The sequence below is a fragment of the Podarcis tiliguerta genome (genome assembly GCF_965153285.1).
Source record: "Podarcis tiliguerta genome assembly, chromosome: 13".
Lineage (NCBI taxonomy): Eukaryota > Metazoa > Chordata > Lepidosauria > Squamata > Lacertidae > Podarcis > Podarcis tiliguerta.
The window spans coordinates 24716082-24739422 of NC_139546.1; the positions used below are offsets into that span (position 1 = coordinate 24716082).

Here is a 23341-nt window from a genome sequence, read left to right on the forward strand (position 1 = left end):
AAGCACGTCAAAGTGCAAGTAGATAAATAGGTACCGCTCCAGCGGGAAGGTAAATGGCATTTCTGTGCGCTGCTCTGGTTCGCCATGCTGTACGGCTTAGTCATGCTGTACGCCGGCTCCCTCGGCCAATAAAGCGAGATGAGTGCTGCAACCCCAGAGGCATCTGTGACTGGAACTAATGGTCAGGGGTTCCTTTACCTTTACCTTTTACCAAGCTTAAAGAGAGCAGACTGCTGTAGTCTCTTCCTAAAAGACAGCGCAGGTTTTCCATGAGCAGGACCTGAGCATAAGAACATAAGAGCCTGCTGGATCAGGCCAATGGCCCATCTAGTCCAATATTCTCACAGTGGCCACTGTGGGCAACCTGCTAGCAAGACCTTTCACAAGGACGTTCTCCCCTCCTGTAGCTTCCAGCAACTGGAATTCCGAAGTATCACTGCCTCCAGCTGTGGCGACAGAAGCATAGCCATCATGGCTAGGAGCTGTTGACAGCCCTCTCTTCCATGAATTTGTTCAACCTCTTTTAAAACCATCTAGGTTGATGGCCATCATTGCCTCTTGCAGGAGCAACTATACACTGAATGAAGAAGTACTTTTTTTATGTGCACCGAATCTTCCAACATTTAGCTTCGGCTCAACACCCAGTGCGGGAGAACCAGCCACGCTCCCCTAAATCTGCCTCTGCTGGCTGGGGCTAATGGAGTCCAACAACCTATGGAGGGCCACTGTTTATCCATCCTTGGTTTAGAGAAGAACGTAAAAAAATCACTGCTGGAATAGACCACATGCCTGCCTAAGTGCAGAATCCTGGTCTCACTGTTTCCAACCAGATGCTTATGGGAACATAGATCATAGACCTCCACTCCCCCCTGCCCACTGTTGTTTTTTTTAAGCATTTCAGATTTTAAAGTCAGCACAAAGCTAGGAATGAGTGCTTCAGTCTACAGCACCAGTATCTTTTGAGTTCAGATTCAAAGGAATATAGTGTCTGGATTTTTATTTAATACTATCTTGTTTGAACACGCACATCAACGTCAAGCACAATTTCCAGCGGCATTTACTTGGCAGAAGCTTTGATAAATCTTTGCCTGGGTGATGCTATTTCAAAGCGTCGAAACTTTGAACTGCAAAAATTGACTGATCATTATCTGGACCAGCTGAGTTCACATAGGAGGCATCCATCGTTAGCATCCTGTTGTGACATCGAGGCATGTAATCGTACCTGGGGCCGAGGAAACACAAGGGTACTTGTCACAGCTTGAAGAAACAAGAGCACGGTGTACATCTACGTAGAACTCAAGTGTAGGAGTATAGATGCAGTCAATTAAGGAGTTTGCAAGGCTGAGATGGATGAAAACACACAGATCGCTTAGGGGAACCAAAGAATTGGTTCTATAAAGAGCCTGTTTTGCTCAGTACTATGGTGCTTTGAATGTGAGCATCCCTGAGGATTTGGAATAAGCCAAAATATGGGCTGTAAATAAAAATAAAAAAATATTCTAGTCCAGTTAACATGTCAAACATGGAGTGAGGAAGAGGTTGCTGGATTATAACTCCCAGTTGGAGCCTAAATTCCCTTCTTAAATTAATCAGGTGAATTCTCTATGGGAAACATTAACGAAGATTTTTCTGCAGATCTTAATTTTCCTCTGGTATATTAATGTGGCCCCTCCACTGTTATGGAGAAAGTTATGCTCTATCCAGGCTAGATTTTGCAATGTGTTGTGTACCAGACTATACTTAAAGGCAGTTCAGAAACTTCAGCTGCATCAATACACTGCAATCAGAATTCCGGCTTAGAACCATCATTCTGATGATATCACATTGACATTAAAATAGCTACACTGGATTTCAGTGCCTTTCAAAGCATAATTCAGAGTGGTTAACTTAACCTTCAAAGCTCCAGCGGGAACCTGTGGCTAAACTACAACTCCCATCATCCTTAACCTGTGTCTATGCCGGCTGGGGCAAGAGGGAGTATGACAACATCTGGAAGGCCACAGGTTCTCCATCATGTTCTAATGCAGGGTTTCCCAAAGTTGGGTCTCCAGTTGTTTTTTTGACTACAGCTCCCATCTTCCCTTAACTAGCAGGACCAGTGGTCAGGAACGATGGGAATTGTAGTCCAAAAACAGGGGGCGACCCAAGTTTGGGAAACCCTGCTCTAATGGGTTTTGAATACATGAATGGCTGTCTTCAGCCCAAAGATCTCCATTAAAAGGAATTACCATCATCATCATCATCATCATCATCATCATTTTTTATTTGTATGCCGCCTTTCCACAGTTAAAAAAAACAATGCTCAAGGCGGCTTACAGCATAACAAGATTTACATAATTACAAAAGTCATAAACAATAAATAAAACACACCAAAAAAATACACAACCAAATGGGAAACAATTTCCACATAAATCAAAATCTAAAACTAAGAATACACCATTCATATCAGAGTTTAAAATGACATAGGTAAAAAACAAAAACAAAACAATATTTTTCCGTGTATAAAACTATATTTTCTCCCAATTTTTTCAAGTTTAAAATTGGGGGTCGTCTCATACATGGATAGTACATATGGGAGACTGGTGATTGATGGAGTCCCAAAAAATAGGGGTCATGTTATACATGGAGATGTGTTATACACGAAAAAAAATAGTATTCAGATGCCCCCACCAGGTGGATTCAAATGTATGGCGACCAGGGTGAGGGAGTACTGGCCCCCAGTTTGTATGATGCCCTTCTAAGACAACTACTTTCATTTGCCAATTCCTGCATCATTTTTCATGGAGAATTTTAATAGTTCTTAAGTTTTGTAATTCTACGTTTTTACTTCCACTATTTGGAAGCTTGAATTTGAAATTGAAATTATTGGTCGCTCTTAATTTTTGAGCGTGTTCGGTATAGAAAATAAACAAACAAACAAATAAATAAATAAACATTTTAAAAAAGATATCTAAGGCATTATTTCATCACTCTGCTACATTTTATCATTTCATTGTAGGCCTATTATTTTTGTATGTTCCCTTGAATATCGATAAAGAAAAGCAACTCATAAATATTTTGAATAAATGAATAAAATCCCCGTGCCAATAAAATCCCAGAGCTGAACTGAGGCGTGAGGAAATTTGCTGATTCAAAACAAAATGTTGAAAATGAACTCTTTAAACCTATTGCATTAGGTATGTGGGTTGCCTTGCTTCCAAAGAAATGTTTGCAGGATGTTGCATTATGTATTTAGCTTTCTTGGCTTCCAAAGAAAAGTGTGTAGGATGTTTGAGTTTCAACATCCCATATTCAACTTATTTATCATTCCTCATGAGGCCTTAAGGGCACAAAGTGTTAGATCATTTAGCCGCAGGAAAGCCAAGGCAATTATAAAGCAATTCACAATATAGTGATCTGGCGTAAGCAAGTAATACCATCATTTAAAATCATTAATATAGTTTATTTATTTATTTGTCTATCTATCAAATTTAACTATATGCCACCCTCCCTCCCAAGCATAGCCCACAGAGGGGCAAGCATATCTGTAATAAAAATAAAATAAAAACTTGTTTAAAACATGTTAAAAACATCAAAAAAGAAAGAAACACAATAAAACATGTAACCAATCATGTGTCTGAATAGGCCCACTGAAAAGGGAAGTTTGAAGAAATTGCTTTATACAGCTTAGAATAAAATTGATGAAATACTTTTTTTCATATGTGCATTATCTGTTATCACAGCGTTTCCCTCTTGCAGCTTCACTATCACTTTCCTCTCTTTCTCCTTCTGTTGTTCATACCCCAGCCACTTCCCTGATTTATTGGCAAATTCAAAGTTTTTCATTTAGCATAATTCAACTTTTCTATCTCTTGCGTTTTTAGCATAGATAACTGCCTCTGCAACGTCTTAATTTGCCAATTAATACTAATCTTATGTGGAAATCTTTCTTTTTCCTTTTGTCTAATTTCAGTCAAGATTGTTTTTCATTTTATCTTGTTGTCATCTCCCCCCCCCCCCAGCAATAAATTATATTCTATAAAATAGCCTCTGTGTTGGAGAAAAAGCAACTCTGAAGTGGCCCTCATTTGATCCATCCACCACTAGGGATTTAAGGGGCCCTCAGTGTTCACCACAATCAGCGCCGTTTCTGTTTGGCTGCAGTTCGGCTTTCCCTAAAACCTACACAATTCAGTTCACTGACAAACATAATTAATTATAATTAATTCTGTAATTATTTCATTTCAAAGCATTTGTGGAATGCTCTCCCCAGGGAAGTTTGCCTGGTGCCTTCATCACGTATCTTTAGGTGCCATTCGAAAACTCTCCTCCTCAACCAGGCCTTTGGCTGATTCTACAGCCTTTTAAATGTGTCTGTGAGAAAGGGTGTGTCTCTGTGTTATTGCTTTGCTGTTTTGCTTTTCCTGTTTCCTAGCAGTTCGAAAGCACATCAAAGTGCAAGTAGATAAATAGGTACCGCTCCGGTGGGAAGGTAAATGGCGTTTTCGTGCGCTGCTCTGGTTCGCCAGAAGCGGCTTAGTCATGCTGGCCACATGACCCAGAAGCTGTATGCCAGCTCCCTCATCCAGTAAAGCGAGATGAGCGCCGCAACCCCAGAGTTGGCCACGACTGGACCGAATGGTCAGGGGTCCCTTTACCTTTATCCTGTATTTTATTCTGTGAACCGCCTTGTGATCTTTGAATGAAGGGCGGTATATATAAATCTAATAAATGAACTAAATCAAAAACAAATGGTCATTCTTCAATGCTGCTAAGAGAATAGAACTCTGCTGCTTTAAAAAAAAAACCCAGTGTTTTCCTCCCTCCTCTCTCTCCCTCTCCCTCTGTGTTCTCACTCTTACTGCAGGCTGAGAATGCTTTGCTGCTGCTGCTGCTGCAGGCTTCTCGCCCTATCCATAAGGTTGAGTTAGCCAAGGTGGAGGATGGGAGCAGCATGGAACTGTCCCAGCTCCTCAATGAGATCAGGGCAAACTATGAAACGCTCATCACCAGAAGTCAGATAGAGACCATCCTCTCAGCAGGGACCCAGGTAATGATTATATACAGAAAGGCACCTACCCGAATAAGGAGGCAATCCAATGTGTACTCAGTTCCTCTCTCAGCCTCTGTGAGGTACAGTATTTTCTTTTCCAATGCAGCCTTTTATTGGGGAAAGGGAATCGCGGTGTGTGTGTGTTATTCCGTTCTTTCTCCTCTCATACTGCAGCATATCTAGCCCGAAAAACTGCGGGGAAATACATGAAGGTATAAGAGTCGTGTCACCTTGCATCTATCTGTTTATGTAAATAGGATGGCAAAGGTTTTTGTGATTCCCACCCCCTCACCCCCAAATGAAATAGTACTCTTGGCTCATTTTGAGATGATTCTTCTTTTTTTGTTGGGGGGGGGGATAAAGTAGGCATCCTTTAGCAGTTGTGTATAGGAGCCATTTTAAGGTGGGTTAAGATTTCTAGCCACTTTTAAGGTTGTGGGAGCCTGTGCTTTAACCCTCGAGGTAATATTTACAGTGTCCCCCCAGAAGATGAAAACGAGTGCCATAGTATTTTGCAATGCCTTGCCTTGTTCCAGCTCTCGTATTTCTTAAAGGTTATCCGGTCACAATGACACCATTAGACATCCACACAGAAATAAACATCTGTGAATCACAGCTGGACAATTAGTCTGAGTGCTGCAACACATCATAAACCAAGATATGTAAGCTAGCTGATGTTATCACCCTGCTACACTTTAAATATGGTTATTTCTGATTGTATGGTCCTATTATTATCTCACGGCAGGCTTGCTTCTGGTGTAAGATGATACTATTTGTACGTTCCAGCAGCTTTCAAATTCTGTCCCAAGAGGCTGGGACAGGTTACAACAACTTGTCCTCACAGCAGCCTGCTAGGTTAGGCCCAGAGGCACTGACATGCCCATCCAGAGAGTTTCTTGGCAGAGAAGCAACTTGGACCTGGGTTCCCCACATCTCAATGCGCCCAGCTGCTCTGTGCAACATGTATGTGAACCATTGATAGCAACATATGTTGCTGAAAACAAGGCTTAAAGGTAAAGGGACTCCTGACCATTAGGTCCAGTCGTGGCCGACTCTGGGGTTGCGGCACTCATCTCGCTTTATTGGCCAAGGGAGCCGGCATACAGCTTCCGGGTCACGTGGCCAGCATGACTAAGCCGCTTCTGGCGAACCACAGCAGCGCACGGAAACACCATTTACCTTCCTGCCAGAGCGGTACCTATTTATCTACTTGCACTTTGACGTGCTTTCGAACTGCTAGGTTGGCAGGAGCAGGGACCGAGCAATGGGAGCTCACCCCATCGCAGGGATTCGAACCGCCGACCTTCTGATCGGCAAGTCCTAGGCTCTGTGGTTTACCCCACAGTGCCACCCGCGTCCCGAAAACAAGGCTTACATACCTATATACCAATGGCCCTGGGTCAATAGAAAAGCTGTAGGATAGGGCAGGGGTGAGGAACTTTCTTCAGGCCTCATACCCTCCAACTGTCCTCATAATTCTGCATCATTATCAATGCTGGGGAGGGGCTCTTTCCTTGTTGGTTTTGCATGTTAAGATTTTTATTAAAGTTTTTCAGGATACAGACAACCCCTCCCTGTGCAAAGCCCAGCTAGCTCCAGTGCTCACCCTTGACCCCATAACCTCCTTCCCCCCCACCCCTCAACTCCAGCCCCCCACAGGCCTGTCTTCATCCTGCCAGCTACACACACACACCCAGCGCGTGTTCCTGCCCAAAGTCTCCTCTAGCGGCCACCTTCTCTTCAGACCTGACCTGGCTCACTTTCTCCTTCTTGTTTTTATTTGGTCAACTGGATGGGGACCCGCCAGGTTGGAGAGTGGCTGCTTCCCACAATGGAGACAGGGACATCAGTGTCCCCGTTGCCTTGCTTCCCCTTTTCCTCCTCTACCCGCTACTTGTGCTGCTGATACTCTGCTGGCTGGCCGCTCTAGCTCCCTCGCTCGAACCCGGTGCAAGACTCTTCCTTCCCCCTCAACCCACCTTCTACAACTCCCAGGAGCAGCAGCAAAAGAAGGTGACAGAAGAGGAGGTCTCAGTCGGCAACTCTCTCATCCCTGCTTCCCCCAGCGTGAAGCCATTCCTGATTAGTGTACTTCAACAAAGATGGGGATTTCGGGTTCTGTGTGAGAAAGTGAGAAGCCACAATGGCTTAAGGGTTTTCATGATGGTCCTGGCATTTCCAGGGCAGTTGGAGGCTAGGAGGCCACATTCACTCGTGATCAACCTTCGGGGGGTGAGTGGTGCATGCCAGTGAGTCCTTTATCTCTCACACATGAAATAGCTGAGGAAAGAACTTTGAGTACAGTGAGAAGGGAGAGACCCTGAAAGGAGTCAAAGTGGCTGTTTTAAAGCATCCCAGCTTCACTCAAACCTCTGCTGATGTTTAAAACTGCCATTTTCCTCTCAGAGTTGCTCCTCGCTTGCTTTACTGACTGCAACATGACCTGTTGTTTAAAACGGCCACTTTTTTCCCCTCACAACACTACCCCCTTCTCACTGTACTTAAACTTCTCCCTCTTTCATTCCTCAGCTACCTCATGTGAGAGAGACCAAGGAAGGAGAGGTCTCAAATATTCCATTGTAGTGTCACACACTGTATTTCACTCCTGGTGCCATGTGTTGTCTTCAGCATAAAGTTCCAGATTCCGTGTAACAATTTAGAACAGATATTTTATTAATAAGCCATATATGTGCATAAGCCATCAGCTGAACTTAACCTTCCCTAACTGAACAAGCTAACTGACAGCCTTGCTCTTAATAATCTATTTAACTTAAAAGATATAGTACCGTGCGTTTCACAATGGTTCACACGCAAAAGGGGCTGTTATTATAGGAGAGAGGATGAGTCGTGGAAAAGGGGTGGTCCGTGTTCAAGGTCGAGTTGAGGAGGGAAAGGGAGTGAAGGTGAAAATGGGGGTGTAAAGGGAGCTGCAAAAAAAAGGAGGGAGAAGGAGGCATGGGAAGGGGGTGAGCATGAAAGCTGGGGCATGAAGTGTCTGCAGAACAGGAGGGGAAAGTAGCTTCATAATCGGATGGAAGGTGGCAAGGGTGCTAAGGCATTGCAATGTGTGGAAGGAGAAAGATGCATGGGGTCCCCATGAGGGTGGTTTGTGAGCAAGGGTCAGAGGCACAAAAAGAGGAGCAGGAGGAGGCATGGACATGAAGGTGAAGGTGAAGGTAAAGGTGAAAAGAGGTGCAAAGCAGGGCTACAGAATAAAGGGGAGAAGTGCCTTCAGAAATGGAACTGGAGAGGTGAAAAGTGAGCTTAATAGTTGCATGAGATGGAAAGGGGATTAATGGAAAGGGGAGAATGGCAGGCCTGGGGTTGGGGGAGGTTGGCAAGTGTAGCCCCTAGTAAAGAACCGTAAGAAGGGACAGCAACTGGAGCCTTGGAGTTGCCCGCCAACAGCATCAAACTGAACAAACATACAGGTCACATTCATCCTCATATCATATTTCATGTTTCTGCCTGGATTGCAAGTATTTTTGTTTTTCTAAATGTGAACCTATATGTATACATATTAATTAGCTGCATATGCAAATTCCATGCATATATTTGACCTCTGTTGTGAGGTGTACTTCTTGCTTCTTCTTCTTCTTCTTCTTCTGGAAATGCATAAATAACCATCCTAAAGCATGAATTTCTTCTGCATATACCATGAACAGCACAAGCCAGGCCTTAGATGACGTCCGCCATGCCTACAGTCACTCCCCTGTTATTTGGGGATGTGTCATGCAAAGGCAATTTGTAATCTGGTAATGACAGAGTACATGCATTTCTTCATAAGGAACAAAGCTAGGTATTTGTAAAAATATTACCTCAGAAGTATGTGTCAGTAGAAATCCACAACTTATGTCTGAACTAGTTGCCGACGATTATTTTCTAGCAGCCAGATGAGAAGTCAAATTCCAATATGATGCTTCAGCAGTGTTTATGCATTTTCAAACAGGTATCAGATCCATCAGGCTGAATAAAATTATATAGCCCAGGCTTTATCTGGGTTAATACATGAAATTATTATTAGGGTTTTTTTGTTGTTGTTTTTAAACCAATTTAATCTGTGATCCATTTTGCGGCTTTCAGACCATCGTTTTCTTTCTTGTTTTTAAGGCTAACCTTTTTTGTCCTACATATATATTATGTATTCTCATTAAAGACTCAAATATTATATATTGTTCACATGTTCTAGTACAAATGGGGGGGTGGCTTTTGGCCAGGGGACTATTTTAATTCCCTGCCAATAAATGTAATTACAAAAATGAAGACAGAATGACAAGTTTTTCCAGAAGCACCTTGGGGGGGAAGAAGCAACATGAGCTTTCTGAATGTCAGATGATGCCTAGTCACTGTTGAAGTGGAGCCATCAAGCATCCTTATCTGGGGTTAATTGGGCAAAGTACCTATTATCCCCCAAACCCTCTGTAGTGCTATCATATCTATGTCTACTATTGCCTCAGAATTGCGGCCTCCAGAATTATCCCATATTACCAAGGGCGCGTCTCATGCAGGGTGGGGCAACCGGGTACACCTGTCCTGAGCCTCAGAGGGCTAAGTCGGCCTGGGTGTGTGTGCGCCAGTGGCCTGCTGAACGTACGCCATCATGCCAAGAGTGTCCCATGCCTCCCATGTCCTCAGACAAGCTCTGCACATGCCTGGCCCCATATATTTGATTTATTGACCAGTGGGCTGTATTTTGTCAGGGCTGACCCTCTCTGCAACAACACACCCACTGCATCCTCCTGTGTAGGTGCATGCCCAGTACTATTAAGGACAGAAAGGCAGTATACAAATTATTATTTTTTTAAAAAAAGTAAATACTGTCTGGACCGCTATGATGTCACCAAATGTCTCACAGTTCTGTTGTTGGAAGACTTCCCTGCGCTGGCTTAACTCCAATAGGTAGATGAAGAAATGTGAGGTGTTGAAATTACCGTATTTCCTTTTTTTGGCCAAATTCTGCCGTGAACATTAGGGTGTGCATTAGATTTGACGGTGCATTAGATTTGATTGCAAACTTGCTTGGATGGGGTGATCAAGTTCTGCTGAATCCGCTTTTTTTCCTTTGGGCACCATGAAAAAAGACGAGCTCTTTGGTCCGGTCGCTCTTTGCCACTCCACTGCCACCGCTGCCAGCCTTGGCACAGGAGGGGGAGAGCCACGTGGGTCAGCAGAAGCCTCTGGAGCCGGGTGAAGTAAGTCAGGGGCTCAGTGAGCATCACGGGAGTTTGCTTGTACAAACACACTGCCTTTCCCCTCGCCCCGCTCAGCACGCAAGCCGCTGATTCAAGATTGCCCCATCCTGTGTCCCCCCCCCCCCAAACAAGGACTTGGTCTTACCAGTGAACAAGGTGAATGTTGCAGGAACCGGCCTTGTCATACGAAAAAGAGTCGAGCTGCAGGCCTGAGCACAGTAGCCCATTTGCGCTGGGACGGTATTTGAGACAGAAAATGGCGGCTCTCAGGAGAGAAGATTGAACAGGCCTTGGGAGTGCGCTTTTTGCCAATGCGCATTACATTCTCAAGCAAATACCTTTTTGAGTTTCAAGGTTTTGAAAACTAGGGTGTGCATGAGATTTGAATACAGTACACAGATTACAGATTTGAATACAGTACAGTTAGCAGATTCCTCGTGTCATCTGATGTAGGAACTGAGTAGTGTTTCTGAATTATGAACTGAATGATTACTCTGGGATTCAAACCATTTGCCTCCCCCTCCCCCCGCCAGTGATATCCAAGCAACTGATTCATAGACACCTTGACTGTATTTTGAACTTTCTTGAGAAGCTTCAGTGAGTCCTTAAGTCAGCGAGTCCTTAGCAGTACATTTATGCATCCTAGAATTTTCTGGGAAGCCCTTAGAACTTCTCCCTAGTTCCCATTGTAACAAAGCCAAAGTACCATACTTTTCTGTGTATAAGACTATGTTTTTATCTTTGAGAATCATGCTTAAAAGTGGGGGTCGTCTTATACATGGGTAGTGCATAGGGTGGACGTTTGATTGGTTGCTGCATCAATGGGTGGCGTTGATTGGCTGACGCTCCAGCAGTTGGATTGATGATTGGCAGCTTCTGCCAGCGACGGGACAGACAGGAGGTGAGAGATTTTCGGCAATCCCCCCCTTAAAAAAACTCAACAACCCTGGGCAATCGTCCGCAAAAAAAAAGCTTAACAACTCTCTGACACCCCACCCCCCAATATTCTTAAATTCTTAAAGGGGGCATCTTGTACATGGGGGTGTCTTATAGATGGAAAAGTATGGTATATATGATAGTAATTGAAGTAACTGCATATTCATTCCCTGCCTGCCCACTACTCCATTCCCCCCATCCTCTGTGTCTATTTTAGACTGTAAGAGCTTTGGGGCAAGGACCTCTTTTTTGTAAAGTGCCATGTACAGTGCTACCTCGGGTTACAGATGTTTCAGGTTACAGACGCTTCAGGTTACAGACTCCGCTAACCCAGAAGTAGTACCTTGCGTTAAGAACTTTGCTTCAGGATGAGAACAGAAATTGCGCGGTGGTGGCAGCGGGAGGCCCCATTAGCTAAAGTGGTGCCTCAGGTTAAGAACAGTTTCAGGTTAAGAACGGACCTCCAGAACAAATTAAATTCTTAACCCGAGGTAGCACTGTACTGTATATGGATGACATTTTATAAATAAGCAAACAATATTATGGAGTGACCTTTGGAGTTGTGCCAATGTGTCCTTTGAAACATGCCAAGTCCCTCAACGGGAATTGTGCAATTAGTTCTTCTTGGGTCTTCTTTGAGCTTCAGTGTGTCTGTCTTGGCACATATCAGGTTGAGCTTCATGAAGGCATCTTGGTTTAAGCACTGGTACTAAAGATGCTGTGGGGAATGAAAAACTGGCCTTGTAGCAGCTGCTGAGTTCTTCAGATCCTATCCACAGGAGCCACCATTAAATACAAGAGCAACATCGGCCTTTCTGATGTGCTGGCGACCTAGTACTTGCTGCAGATTGTATGCAGGCAGAACATTCTCTCCCACCCCAATGTTAAGCCTGAAGTTTGGAGAAACACATGGAACGCCATGGCCCAGAGCAATCAGCATTCTGATCACCCCAAAACACTGGATCTATCAAGGATGATGGTGGCTGTAGCCTAACAATACCTGAAGAAACACAGGTTTCCCATCCCTGCAATAAAGAATCGTGGTGGGGGTTGCTTTGCAGTCATCCATAAATTCATCTTAATATTTTGGTATGTAAGGTAGATGGCTAACTCACAGAGCTCTACAGCCCATCTTGTTATATCTAACAGTGTTTCCCAGACTTACGTCTGCAGCTGCTTTTGGACTACAGTTCCCATCATCCCTGACTAGTGAGGGATTATGGGAATTGTAGTCCAAAAACAGCCGGAGACCCAAGTTTGGGAAACTCTGCTCTAGCATTTTGTTCTCAGTTTGTAGGCAGCAAGTCCCTTCTGATACCATGTCCTGTGTTCAAAGTGGGGTGGGGTGGGTTAGAACATATGCCATTTCTTTTCAGGCAGACCTATGACCACCCCGCCCATTTTATTTATTTTTGCTTTTGCTCCCACTGTGAAACCATTCCACTCCCTTCAGAACCATCTTGTTTCAATGATAGTCTAATAAAATGAAGAAGACGTGAATTGTGCGCCAGGTGTGCTTTGTTTCAGGAACCTAAGATTAATTCACACAGCCAAATTTGAAATTTTCAGTGTGGGACATCTTGAACTGATGTGGCCAATGCTTCCTCTTTGCAGCTAGAAGAAGCCACTAGTGAAAGAATGAGCAAAGACGAGGAAGCGCTAAAAGCAGCCAGGGCAGAGCTAAATGAAGCAAGACGCCAGTGGCACCATATGCAGATGGAAATTGATTCTCTACATGCTGTGGTAAGTCTGATTGAGCAGCTGGGCTGTCTGTGCAGAGAGAGGAGGTGAAATTGCTTGCTGTTTTCCCTTGGGCTCACTGTACTCAAGGTAACTTTACAGACCCTATTTGCCAGGGACATCTCTGATTGAGAGAAGCCATTCCAGTTTCTGATTTGATCCCAGAATGTCCCACTTTTCCTTAGGATGTCCCTATTTTCATTGGAGAAATGTTGGAGGGTATGGAGTTATCCGACCCCCCCCCCGAGCCGTCTGAAGGAAAGGTTTTTAAAAAAATGTTTTATTCCATTCGACTTCCAAGGTACGACTGTATGTTTTATATTGCTCAGAATATGACGGTTTGTGACAAATACTGATTTAATTAGTTTGAATTTAATTTGAAATGTAAAGTTGATTGTGTATGTGTGTTTTTCAAAAGTTATTTATCCTCTCCCTTGTTGTTGTTTTTAATGGTCCTGGGCTTTTTAGAAGCACATTCAGTAATTGAAACCAGTAATCTAATTTAACAGGAAAAGGGTCTGGAAAATTCTCTGCGCACCACAGAACAGCGGTACCAGACACAACTGAAGCACCTGGAAGCAGAGATTGAAGGCCTGGAGAGAGAGCTACATGAAGTGCGGCAAGGGATTGAGAAGCAGCTGCAGCAACACGAAATATTACTAAACACCAAGATGAGGCTTGAGCAAGAAATAGCTACATACCGCAGTCTGCTAGAGAGGGAGGAGAAAAGGTACCCACATACAGTCCTCAAATACCTATAGCAGCGGTCAGCAAACTTTTTCAGCAGGGGGCTGGTCCACTGTCCCTCAGACCTTGTGGGGGGCCGGACTATATTCTGGGGGGGGGGGATGATGCAAGAGCACCACAAGCCCCAGTGGCTGCTTACCTCTTGCAAGCGGCAGGGGTTGGTGGAGGCGGCGGGACGATGAGCAGTACGCGAAAGGGCTCCGGAGTGGGGCTGCTCAAAATGGCAGCTGCTCAAGCGCTGCAGCTGCTGGCACCAACAAAGCCCAGCCCCCTTCCTCCTCTAGGCAGGGCAGGGAGAAGCCAGGAGGTGGGAGGAGGCACCGATGCCACTGTGGGAGGGAGAGGAAAAGAACGCACACGTTGGCAATCCACGCAGCAATTCCCAGACCGTTCGCAGGCCGGATCCAGAAGGCAATTGGGCCTGATCTGGCCTGCGCGCCTTAGTTTGCCAACACATGACCTATAGCATAGCCAGGGTTTTATGGCTAGTAAAAGTTATCTTGTTTGCTTGCTTGCCTGCCTGCCTAGATTTACCGTATTTAATAGATATACCGTATCTATAAGACGCACGCGACCATAAGACGCACCTAGTTTTTAGAGGAGGAAAACAAGAAACAAATGCAAAGCCTCTTGAAAGAAGAGGCAGGAGCACTCCCACTGCACTCAAGAGGCTTTGCGTGGCTATCCCTGAAGCCAGAAGAGCAAGAGGGATCGGTTCGCACCAATCCCTCTTGCTCTTCTGGCTTCTGGGATAACTGCGCAGCCTCTTCAGAGCAGCAGGATGAAGGCTCCCCACTGCCCTGAAGAGGCTGCACACGGCTAAGCCAGAAGCTAGAACAGGGAGAGGGAGGGCTGCACAGCGATCTCTCTCACTGTTCTGGCTTCTGAGATAGCTGCGCAGCCTGCATTCGCTCCATAAGACGCACACACATTTCCTCTTACTTTTTAGGAGGGAAAAATAGAGCAAAAAATACGTTATATCCACTTCCTGCCTAAAATTCTTGACATGGCTAGCACTGTGGCAGATCCAAGGTGATTTAGCTGGGAAGTGGACCAAACCATGTTCATTGGCTGCAGCCCTAGCCCATATATTAAAAATGTACTCAGAATATACTCACACAATAGTTCATTCAAGGCAATCTGGTGGGTGAGAGAGGGAGTGTTTGAAAGCTTCTGCAATCACCTGTGTATTATAGGAAACTCTTAATTAACCGAAGAACCCTTCAATTGTGGCAGATTCTCCATTCAAGCATGTGGTACAAGTGTTTTAACCATTTCAGCTTCATAAGCCAATACTGTATATACAGTATGTTGCATCCAGTCCAGACCATTGTCTCCACAGAGGAAAGAAACAACATATGAAACAGCCCTGAGCTAACTTTACCCTGATAGAGATTGCCACGTGCTTGTATACTGAACAGGCAGAAGGTCTAAAGTGTCATGCTGCAAACCAAACAAGTTCAGTTGGGACTGCTCAACCCACAGAGCTCACTCGTTGCAAATGTTCATGGTATTCTCTAGAACAGGGGTGGGCAATAGGTAGATCAAAATCTGGTGCTATTTCTTCGGGCAATTCACAGTCATTCGATAAAGTGTTCCCGATTCTGAATTTTCCAAAAGCAGCAGCCGCTAAAAACCTAAATCAGGTTGATCTAATGTATGTTTGTGGGGAAACCAGGAAGCTCTTGTGTGAAAGGACTTTTGAGCTCAGTTTTGTTAGTGAAAGCAGATTCCTGGATTTAATTTGTGCTCTGCCCCTTTATTCCAAGTGTACGTCAGCACAACAACCCCCCAACTATTATTATAGTTGGTGGGTTGGTGGATATCAAAACCTGATATCCACCAACAAAACAAAAAATATCCTGCAAACCTGAAGTCTGGCATCCCCCAATTTAGAAGGATCTAACCATAAGCAGGCCCATTCTCACAGTTTCTTCCTCTTTTTCTTTCAAGGTTTCATCGTTCTGCATGCCAAGACAGAAAAGGCGACAAAAAGCGCACCACTAGCCAAATAGCATTTATCTTACCTTCATGTGAGTTTTCTTAAGACCTGGAATTAACATAAAAAGACAGCTCACCATTTAGGCAAAGTTGAATGTGAATCAGAACTTGTAGGATTTTAAGAAAATAACCCACTGGAAAATAAGAGACAACTCTGTAATTCTGGAAACTTCAAATGGGCAGAATAGGTTGGGCTAGGTAACCACAATGTGTGGCACCTATTCTGAACCATTTGCTTTGGTTATCGGTGGGTTCTGGGCTCCTCTCAAAGTGCTGGTGTTGACCTTAAAAGTTCTAAACAGTTTGGTACTATGTTATGTGAAGGGCCATACCTACAAATAACATACAAGCTTGCCTGGGCATGATGACTGCTTCAGGGCCCACATGTAGACCCATCTATAAAGTTGATAGGCGCATGAGACAGGGCCTTTTCTGTGATGGCCCCCTTATATTATGGACCTCTGCTACACAGGAGTACATATATCCTAAACCTTTAAGCGGGTTTTAAACACCTGTTTATTTCAGGCCACTCCCCAACCCCCAACCCCTAATTTGGGATTCTATTTCATGGGCCATTTAAAAATATGTAGCTTTTTAAGCTGCTGAAATCTCTACTGCCATTCTATTTATCTTTAACTGGCCTCTGTTTTTAAACAGTTTTGTACTGTTATTTAGATTGCCTGGTGTTGTTTTGAACTGTCTTGCATTTTCAAGATACGATGTGTGAGCTATGCAGGGCATAACTAACAAGCTATACAGTCGTACCTTGGTATTCGAGCAGCTTAGTTCTCAAACGTTTTGGCTCCTGAACGCCTCAAACTCGGAAGTGACTGTTCCGGTTTGCGAACTATTTTTGGAAGCCAAACCTCTGACAGGGCTTACTGCAGCCAATCAGAAGCCATGCTTTGGTTTCCGAACATTTTGGAAATCGAACGGACCTCCGGAACGGATTCCATTCGACTTCCAAGGTACAACTGTATAGCAATTCACACAGTGGTTGGTTGGTTGGTTGGTTGGTTGGTTGGTTGGTTGGTTTGTTACAACCATGTTCAGGCTGTCCCATTCTAATCCCTCATTTGGCTCCTTGGACTACACAAGAAATTCCTTACAAACACATAACCTCCTCTTCTCCGAACACCGCACATCCCCTTATGATCAACTAATTACAGTTTCTCATTTTCTAACTGGACCGAAAAAAGTCACATATGGTTACTGATTCCTGTTCCTGCATAACAGTGAAAATTGCATTTTCTTTTCTGTTTTAATTTATACAGCAAGTGAGCTAAAGGCGCACGAGATTGAAAAAGTGGAAATACTGACAAAGCAAACGGTCTTAAATGGAAACGTCGCAAAAGAGAGCGCAGAGGCTTGTGGAACGATACAGTAAGTGAAACTGAACAGCGCAGAGCGCTTACAAGCAATAAGGAAATGTTCTCTGAGGCAGGTTGAGCTTCGGACTTTTGGGGGGGCAACTAATACTACCACCTCCATCCACAAGAGACAAAATCTGCCAGAAAAATATCCTGTAGAAGTTTAATGCAGGGAGTGGGAAATGGACAAGGCATTGGCAATGAGCAACATTTGCCAGTTAAAGTAGCAACCTCACCTTGCTTCATAGTAGGGATGCTTCTGATCAAGCACCCTGTATCATCTTGTTTTCAGACAACATAGGGGTACCCAGTGTGGATGGCTTAAGGTCCACTGTGGATTGTTTTTGGATTATTGGTTGTGGTTTGTCTGAGGGAAGCAAACCACAGCACGCAGTCTGCATGACAACCAAACCCAGTTATAGTGGTTTGTTTCTCCCATAGCTATTGGAAAGGAACAAGGCAAGTGAAAATCGCAGATTCACAGTAAACCATTAACTAACCTGATGTTTACCAAGAAATGCAAACTAGGCCAATGAGTGATGGACTATTTATTCAGATGTCTCACTGTGTTCAATAGTGGTCTACATCCATACCATAGGTAATTGGCAAGCCCTAAGCTCTGTGGTTTAACCCACAGTGCCACATTTACAGCCCATCACACGCAGACCCCGCCAAAATCCCAGGAACTGGAGTTTACCTCCTTACAGAGCTACAGTTCCCAGTATTCTTAGGGGGGAACCATATGTTTTAAATGTGCTTTAAATTTTTAGTGTTGATGTGTCCTGTATTTAGGACTGGAGCCCAAATGTTAAAAGGCATCCACACAGGCATTTAGCGAACATTAATTAGTAGGAAACAAAAGCAACCATTGGTACTAAAGGGAGCCTAAAAACTCAGTGATAGATCAATGCAGATCCTTAAATCGGTGTTGCTTAGTTCAACAGAATTTCTCTCCGCCTTCTGTCCTGAAGAAGGTTGTGAGAGCAGATTTCCATGGGTATCTTTTTTTTCCATAGTATGAAATCCTGGTTGATCATTTGAGCACTTCAGTTTGGCATAAGTTCATGTGTAGCAAATCGGGCACCTTTTATTTTACAAGTAAAAAACTGCAGAAAGGTTGCAACTTGCCATCCCGTTTCCTGAGGGATACAGATTTTAAAACCAGCCCCCGTACTTCAGCTGACTAAACAAAAACTCTGTGTGTGGTCGGGTCATGCCATTTCCCATCACTTTGTGAAATCCTAGCTTGAAGGTCTGTTCCACACTCATTCATCAGTATAATGTTTAATTTATTGTTTCAGGACGGAGAAAGTAGATGAAGTGATTAAAGAATGGGAAGGCTCTTTCTTTAAAGACAACCCTCGCTTAAGGAAAAAATCAGTTTCTTTGCGGTTTGATCTCCACTTGGCAGCCACAGATGAAGGTTGTTTACAGACTAAACAGAAAGGCTTGCCTGATATCGAAGTGAGATTGGTTATGAGGCGGTCTTGCAGTATCCCATCCATCAAAACCTAAATCTGCATCACACTTACCCAAAGATTATTCATGGATGGGTTTCAGAAATAAATGGCAGTATGGACCCAGGTGGACCACATGATTGTCTCCTGTCTGTCAATACTAGGAGTATATTCTTTTAGCTAATATATATTCCTATAATCCTGTAATTATTTTGAAGATGGCTCATGCGTCTATATGAGAGGAAGTTACGGGAATCCTGACAAACAGAATTCCTGTTAGTTAAAACACCTGATGAAATACCTCCCCCGCCTTTCTTTTCCTCCAGAGAAGAATTATTTATTTTTATAATTTTCATCAGTTCAATGTTTAATGGGTTCAAAGACTTGTCTCTGCAGAACTAAACATCTACATTTGAAAGGACTTCCTCTGCCACAGGATAAGTGATTATAACTTGTCTGTAGTCATTTTTATCTCCGTCATTTTATATATTTTCACCAACACCCCTTAGTCACCGGCACCTCCCAAGAACTGGTAATACAAAAGCTTCAAGAGGGCAAATAGGCCCCAAACCATTTAATTCCAAAGTAGTACAATTAACACTAACTGTGAAACATGCGCACATTGACCTTGTTCTCTCAGAATGGGTAGATCATTTTTCACTTACCTGAGATTCTATATTCCACCATAGCTGGATTTCTTCCAACAGATAAACCATCAAAATATTTCCTGGAGTTAGTTTAAAATCTGATTTAAGCCATACCTTGCCACCGATAATGGCATTGGTACTCTTATGGACTTTTGCGAGGTTAAGCTCAGATGAGGCTGCAACTGAGGCAATAATAATTTCCCCACAAGAAACATGTTCAAGCCGCCTCTGACCGCTGCCTCTCATTGCTCAGTCCCTACGGGCCAAAGTGGCTTGCTTCCAATCGGCTCAAGTCTTTCCTAGTGTGCCCAAGCCACTAGAGAGATACCCTAATGGGCAAAAAAGGGGAAGGTTCTTGTCGAAAACATCAGAATACAGCCATCAGAGAGATATATGAGCTATCCATTGCATGGGCCATATAAATGATTTTTGAGTACAGTACATTTCTTGCTGGCCTTTCACTGTGACTTGGAATTTTAGCAAGTGAAAGACTTCCTTGAAAGGAATGGACAGTTCCCATACTGGGCTATTGGTTTTTTCCAGACCAGACGATTATTTCATACATGTTTTATTACTTTTCTCCTTCGCCCCAAAAGACGCTATGCAGGTAAAATGCTTTCTGTATCGATTTTGCAAATTCCTGCCAGCTCATGAATGTTGTATATTTTGTTGTTGTCTCGATAGCTTGAAATAATGATTTCGAGCCCCACATTGGGTAAAAGCTTCCTGCATTGCAGGGGGTTGGACTAGATGACCCCCACGATCCCTTCCAACTCTGCGATTCTGCAGCTCTGTGAAATCTCGACTTCCTTGAACCCAGTGGCAAAACTTTTGATTTCAATACACCCAGGGCTTCAGCTGCTATGTTGTAGTTATTACAGTAGCAGGAATGAAGGTATCTTAAGTATAAGTTACTTTATGAGCTACGTGCTTATATTGTTCTTATTTAATTTATTACTTGTGTTTCATCCTAAGCTCCCAGGGCAGGTTGCAACATCACGACACAATATTAAAAACTGTTTCAAACAATTTAACCATTGCAGAAATAAGGTGAGTCCTTAAAATAAACATCTCAAAAGCCAGGGCAAAGAGGTACATCTAGCATTTGCTAGAAGCTGTATAAAGAAGGTGCCAGACACAAGGAGTTTCGCAATTTAGGTCACAGCCGCCCCATAGCATCTGAAGGCGGAAGAAATACCAAGATGGCTGCCTCTGCCTGTCTTAGCACCCAAGGGAGTCTCTAGGTATTTGGGGAAAGAGACATTTAGGGCTTTGCACACTAATATGCGCACCTTGAACTGGGCCTGGAAACCATGTGGTCTGTCGTCATCGTATTAACAACTGGAAGTATCTGCTTCACAGTCAATCAAATGACTAAAAAGGGCTACAAGCTTGAAGCCAACCTTGTGCTCAAATCTCACATGAATGATGATGTTAATCCAAAAAGCTGGAATCCTGGCCTTGGTACTCCATCATCCCATTTCAGCTACAGAAGCTCTGCACACAAGGTGATAAGCAACAACAAAAAAGAATGATAATGGATTTTAACGGCTTTTTAAATGTATCACCTGGTGAATTCGGCTCTTGGCTACAAAAGTTCACGCTACAATAAACAAGCCATTAGAGGGCCACCATGTGTCCTCGTCTTGCTTCAAAAGCTACACTGGCCAGAATTTTAGAGGGATATTTCAAGGTGGCTTTCTTCCACTTTTTATGTCATATTAACTTCCCAAAGCGGCATATTCCAGACTGAGGTTACAATTCTACACACATGCACACGGAGGAGCAAACCTTCATGAACTCCGTGGGCCTTACTTCTAAGTAGACATGTCTAAGGTTGCCCTGTAAATACCATTCCTGGCATCACCTCCCTTGTGAAAGCATTCATTTCCATGTAAATCAGGGTGGGGAGTTTGTGTGGCATTACCTAACAATAATTCCCAGCACCCCTTTACCACTGGCCATGCTGACTGGGAGTGATGGGAACGCCATTAGACCAATTTCTATTACACATTACATGAAGCAGAATGGCAAAATACCCGAACCTAGAGATCATGCTTATCCTTAGACCAGGATCCAAAGGATAGCACAGCTAAGGAGGCTTTAGACAAGTGTTCTTTGAAGAGATAATTGTTCCTTGAGGTAACTGGGAATGCCTACTTTTAAAACTGAGTTTCAAAATCTGACATATGAGAGGACTGTGGTTCAAAGATGGAGATGAAAAATATTCCTGGGTGCATAGTGGCCTTTGATCATACCTAAAATAAGCATTTGGGTCCTGGTCATAGTCCCTTTTTATCGTAATGCTTGCTTATTTACCAGGAAAGAGCAGTATTTTTTCCCCCCACTTACCTAGGATAGCATAACTTTTCTTGAAAAAAGGTGAAGGAAAAGGCATGATTCAAACCCGTAACCTCCTGTATTCCTAGCAGACACCCGAGAGATTCATAATATTTTTCTGTCGAAACAGAGGTATGTCATGTGTATTCTTACTGCCATGGAAACTCAAAACAGCATCTTAGATAAGGCTAAGTTTCTTTCATTACTGCAGACTTCAAACTATTTTGTCATTAGAAAGCTAAAAAAGAAACTAATCCTGAAGAGGCATTTAAGTAAAACAATAACTGTGACCTTATGATGAAATTAGGTTGTGTGTGTTTTGAAGATTTCGAGGGCACTGCAGAGTGTCAAGATATCTTTGAGGATCCAGTTCAGTGTCTTCTTTATGTAGGTCTTCATCTGTAGCATGTAATTTTACTGGAGTGTCAACAGTTGCCTTATTACATACGGCATGCAAAGGCGGGGAAAATGACACAGCAAGTGTCAATGCTCCATTTAATTAACTTCCAACTTTTAGCAACATACAAAGCAAGCATTTCTACTGCTGGTTCTTGTGCTAGATCTTAAAATAAGTATGTCAGCTGTTAATGTTTAATCTTCATAAATTCTGATCTAGAATTGTTAATATTTGTTTACTTGGCATTATGAATGTAAAACTGATTTATTAATTGCCCTGTGCGCCTTTTTCTCCTCTCTCTCTCTCTCTCTTTTTGGTTGATACTTAATTTGTACTTTTTACACTTGAATTTCAAAAACAAGACTTAAAACTAATTTTTGAGCATTGAAAAACAAGATGGGGATATGAATTTACCAAAGTAAATGATATCATGATGATACAGATAATAAAACTGAGCCTGGCAAATCTTCTTTTCTTCTTCTTCTTTGGCGATCACTCATAGCCGAGTAAGATTGTGTTCCATAAACACGTTTTAACAATGAGTCCGTAAGTGACTGTGGAGGCCAATTCTGGATCCACACGTCCTTCCACAGTGGGGACATGGACATAATGGTATGGATTTGCCAGGTGTGCCTTCCTCTTAGCATGTTTCTCCCTTGCATCCTGAGCTCGAGTGTCTTCAAAGCCCATGGCACCTTTGGTAAAGGCTGTTCTTCAACTAGAGCACTTGCAGGCCAGTGTTTCCCAGGTGTCAGTGTTTATACAACATTTTTTTAGATTTGCCTTGAGACAGTCTTTAAACCTCTTTTGTTGACCACCAGCATTACATTTTCCATTTTTAAGTTTGGAATAGAGTAGTTGCTTTGGAAGACGATCATCAGGCATCTGCACAACATGACCAGTCCAATGAAGTTGATGTTGAAGAAACATTGCTTCAACACTGGTGATCTTTGCTTCTTCCAGTACAATTATATTAGTTCACCTGTCCTCCCAAGTGATGCGTAAAATTTTTTGGAGACACCGTTGATGGAATCTTTTGAGGAGTTGGGAGATGGTATTTATAAGTGGTCTGTGTTTCACAAGCATATAGTAAGGTTGGTAGTACAATAGCTTTGTAAACAAGCATTTTGGTTTCCCTGCAAATGTCCCAGTCCTCACTCTGCACTTCAATCGGGAGAAAGCTGCACTCAAGCGATGCTGGATTTCGGCATCAATGTTGGCCCTTGTGGAAAGATAACTGCCTAGTTAGGAGGAGTGATCAACATTTTAAAACATTACACCACTGAGTTGGATTTGTGGCGCTGAAGAGGGGTTATTCTGTACTTGTTGGAGCAGCACTTTGGTTTTTGGGATGCCTTATGAAAGGCAAGCTTTTCATAAGCTTCTGCAAAGATATTTAGGATGGTTTGGAGCTCATCCTCTGATCGTGCGCACACTATGTTGTCATCAGCATACTGAAGCTCTATGACGGAAGTTACGGTA

General features: G+C 43.3%; 1 protein-coding gene and 1 long non-coding RNA gene across 2 annotated transcripts; one reads left to right on the top strand and one right to left on the bottom strand.

Moving 5' to 3' along the window:
* Positions 1-162: 162 nt before the first annotated feature.
* On the bottom strand, positions 163-9968 carry LOC310662030. Its single transcript, XR_014504208.1, has 3 exons — positions 8851-9968; positions 5059-5224; positions 163-1222 (listed from the first exon to the last, which is right to left on the bottom strand). It is a non-coding gene; the product is annotated as an uncharacterized lncRNA (long non-coding RNA).
* Positions 4841-22324, top strand: KRT222 (keratin 222). The gene is made up of 6 exons (XM_083408782.1): positions 4841-5029; positions 12775-12903; positions 13410-13630; positions 15601-15680; positions 16923-17031; positions 18320-22324. Exons 1-6 carry the CDS (start codon positions 4934-4936, stop codon positions 18531-18533), a joined length of 849 nt encoding a protein of 282 aa, XP_083264908.1. The 5' UTR covers positions 4841-4933; the 3' UTR covers positions 18534-22324.
* Positions 22325-23341: the final 1017 nt, after the last annotated feature.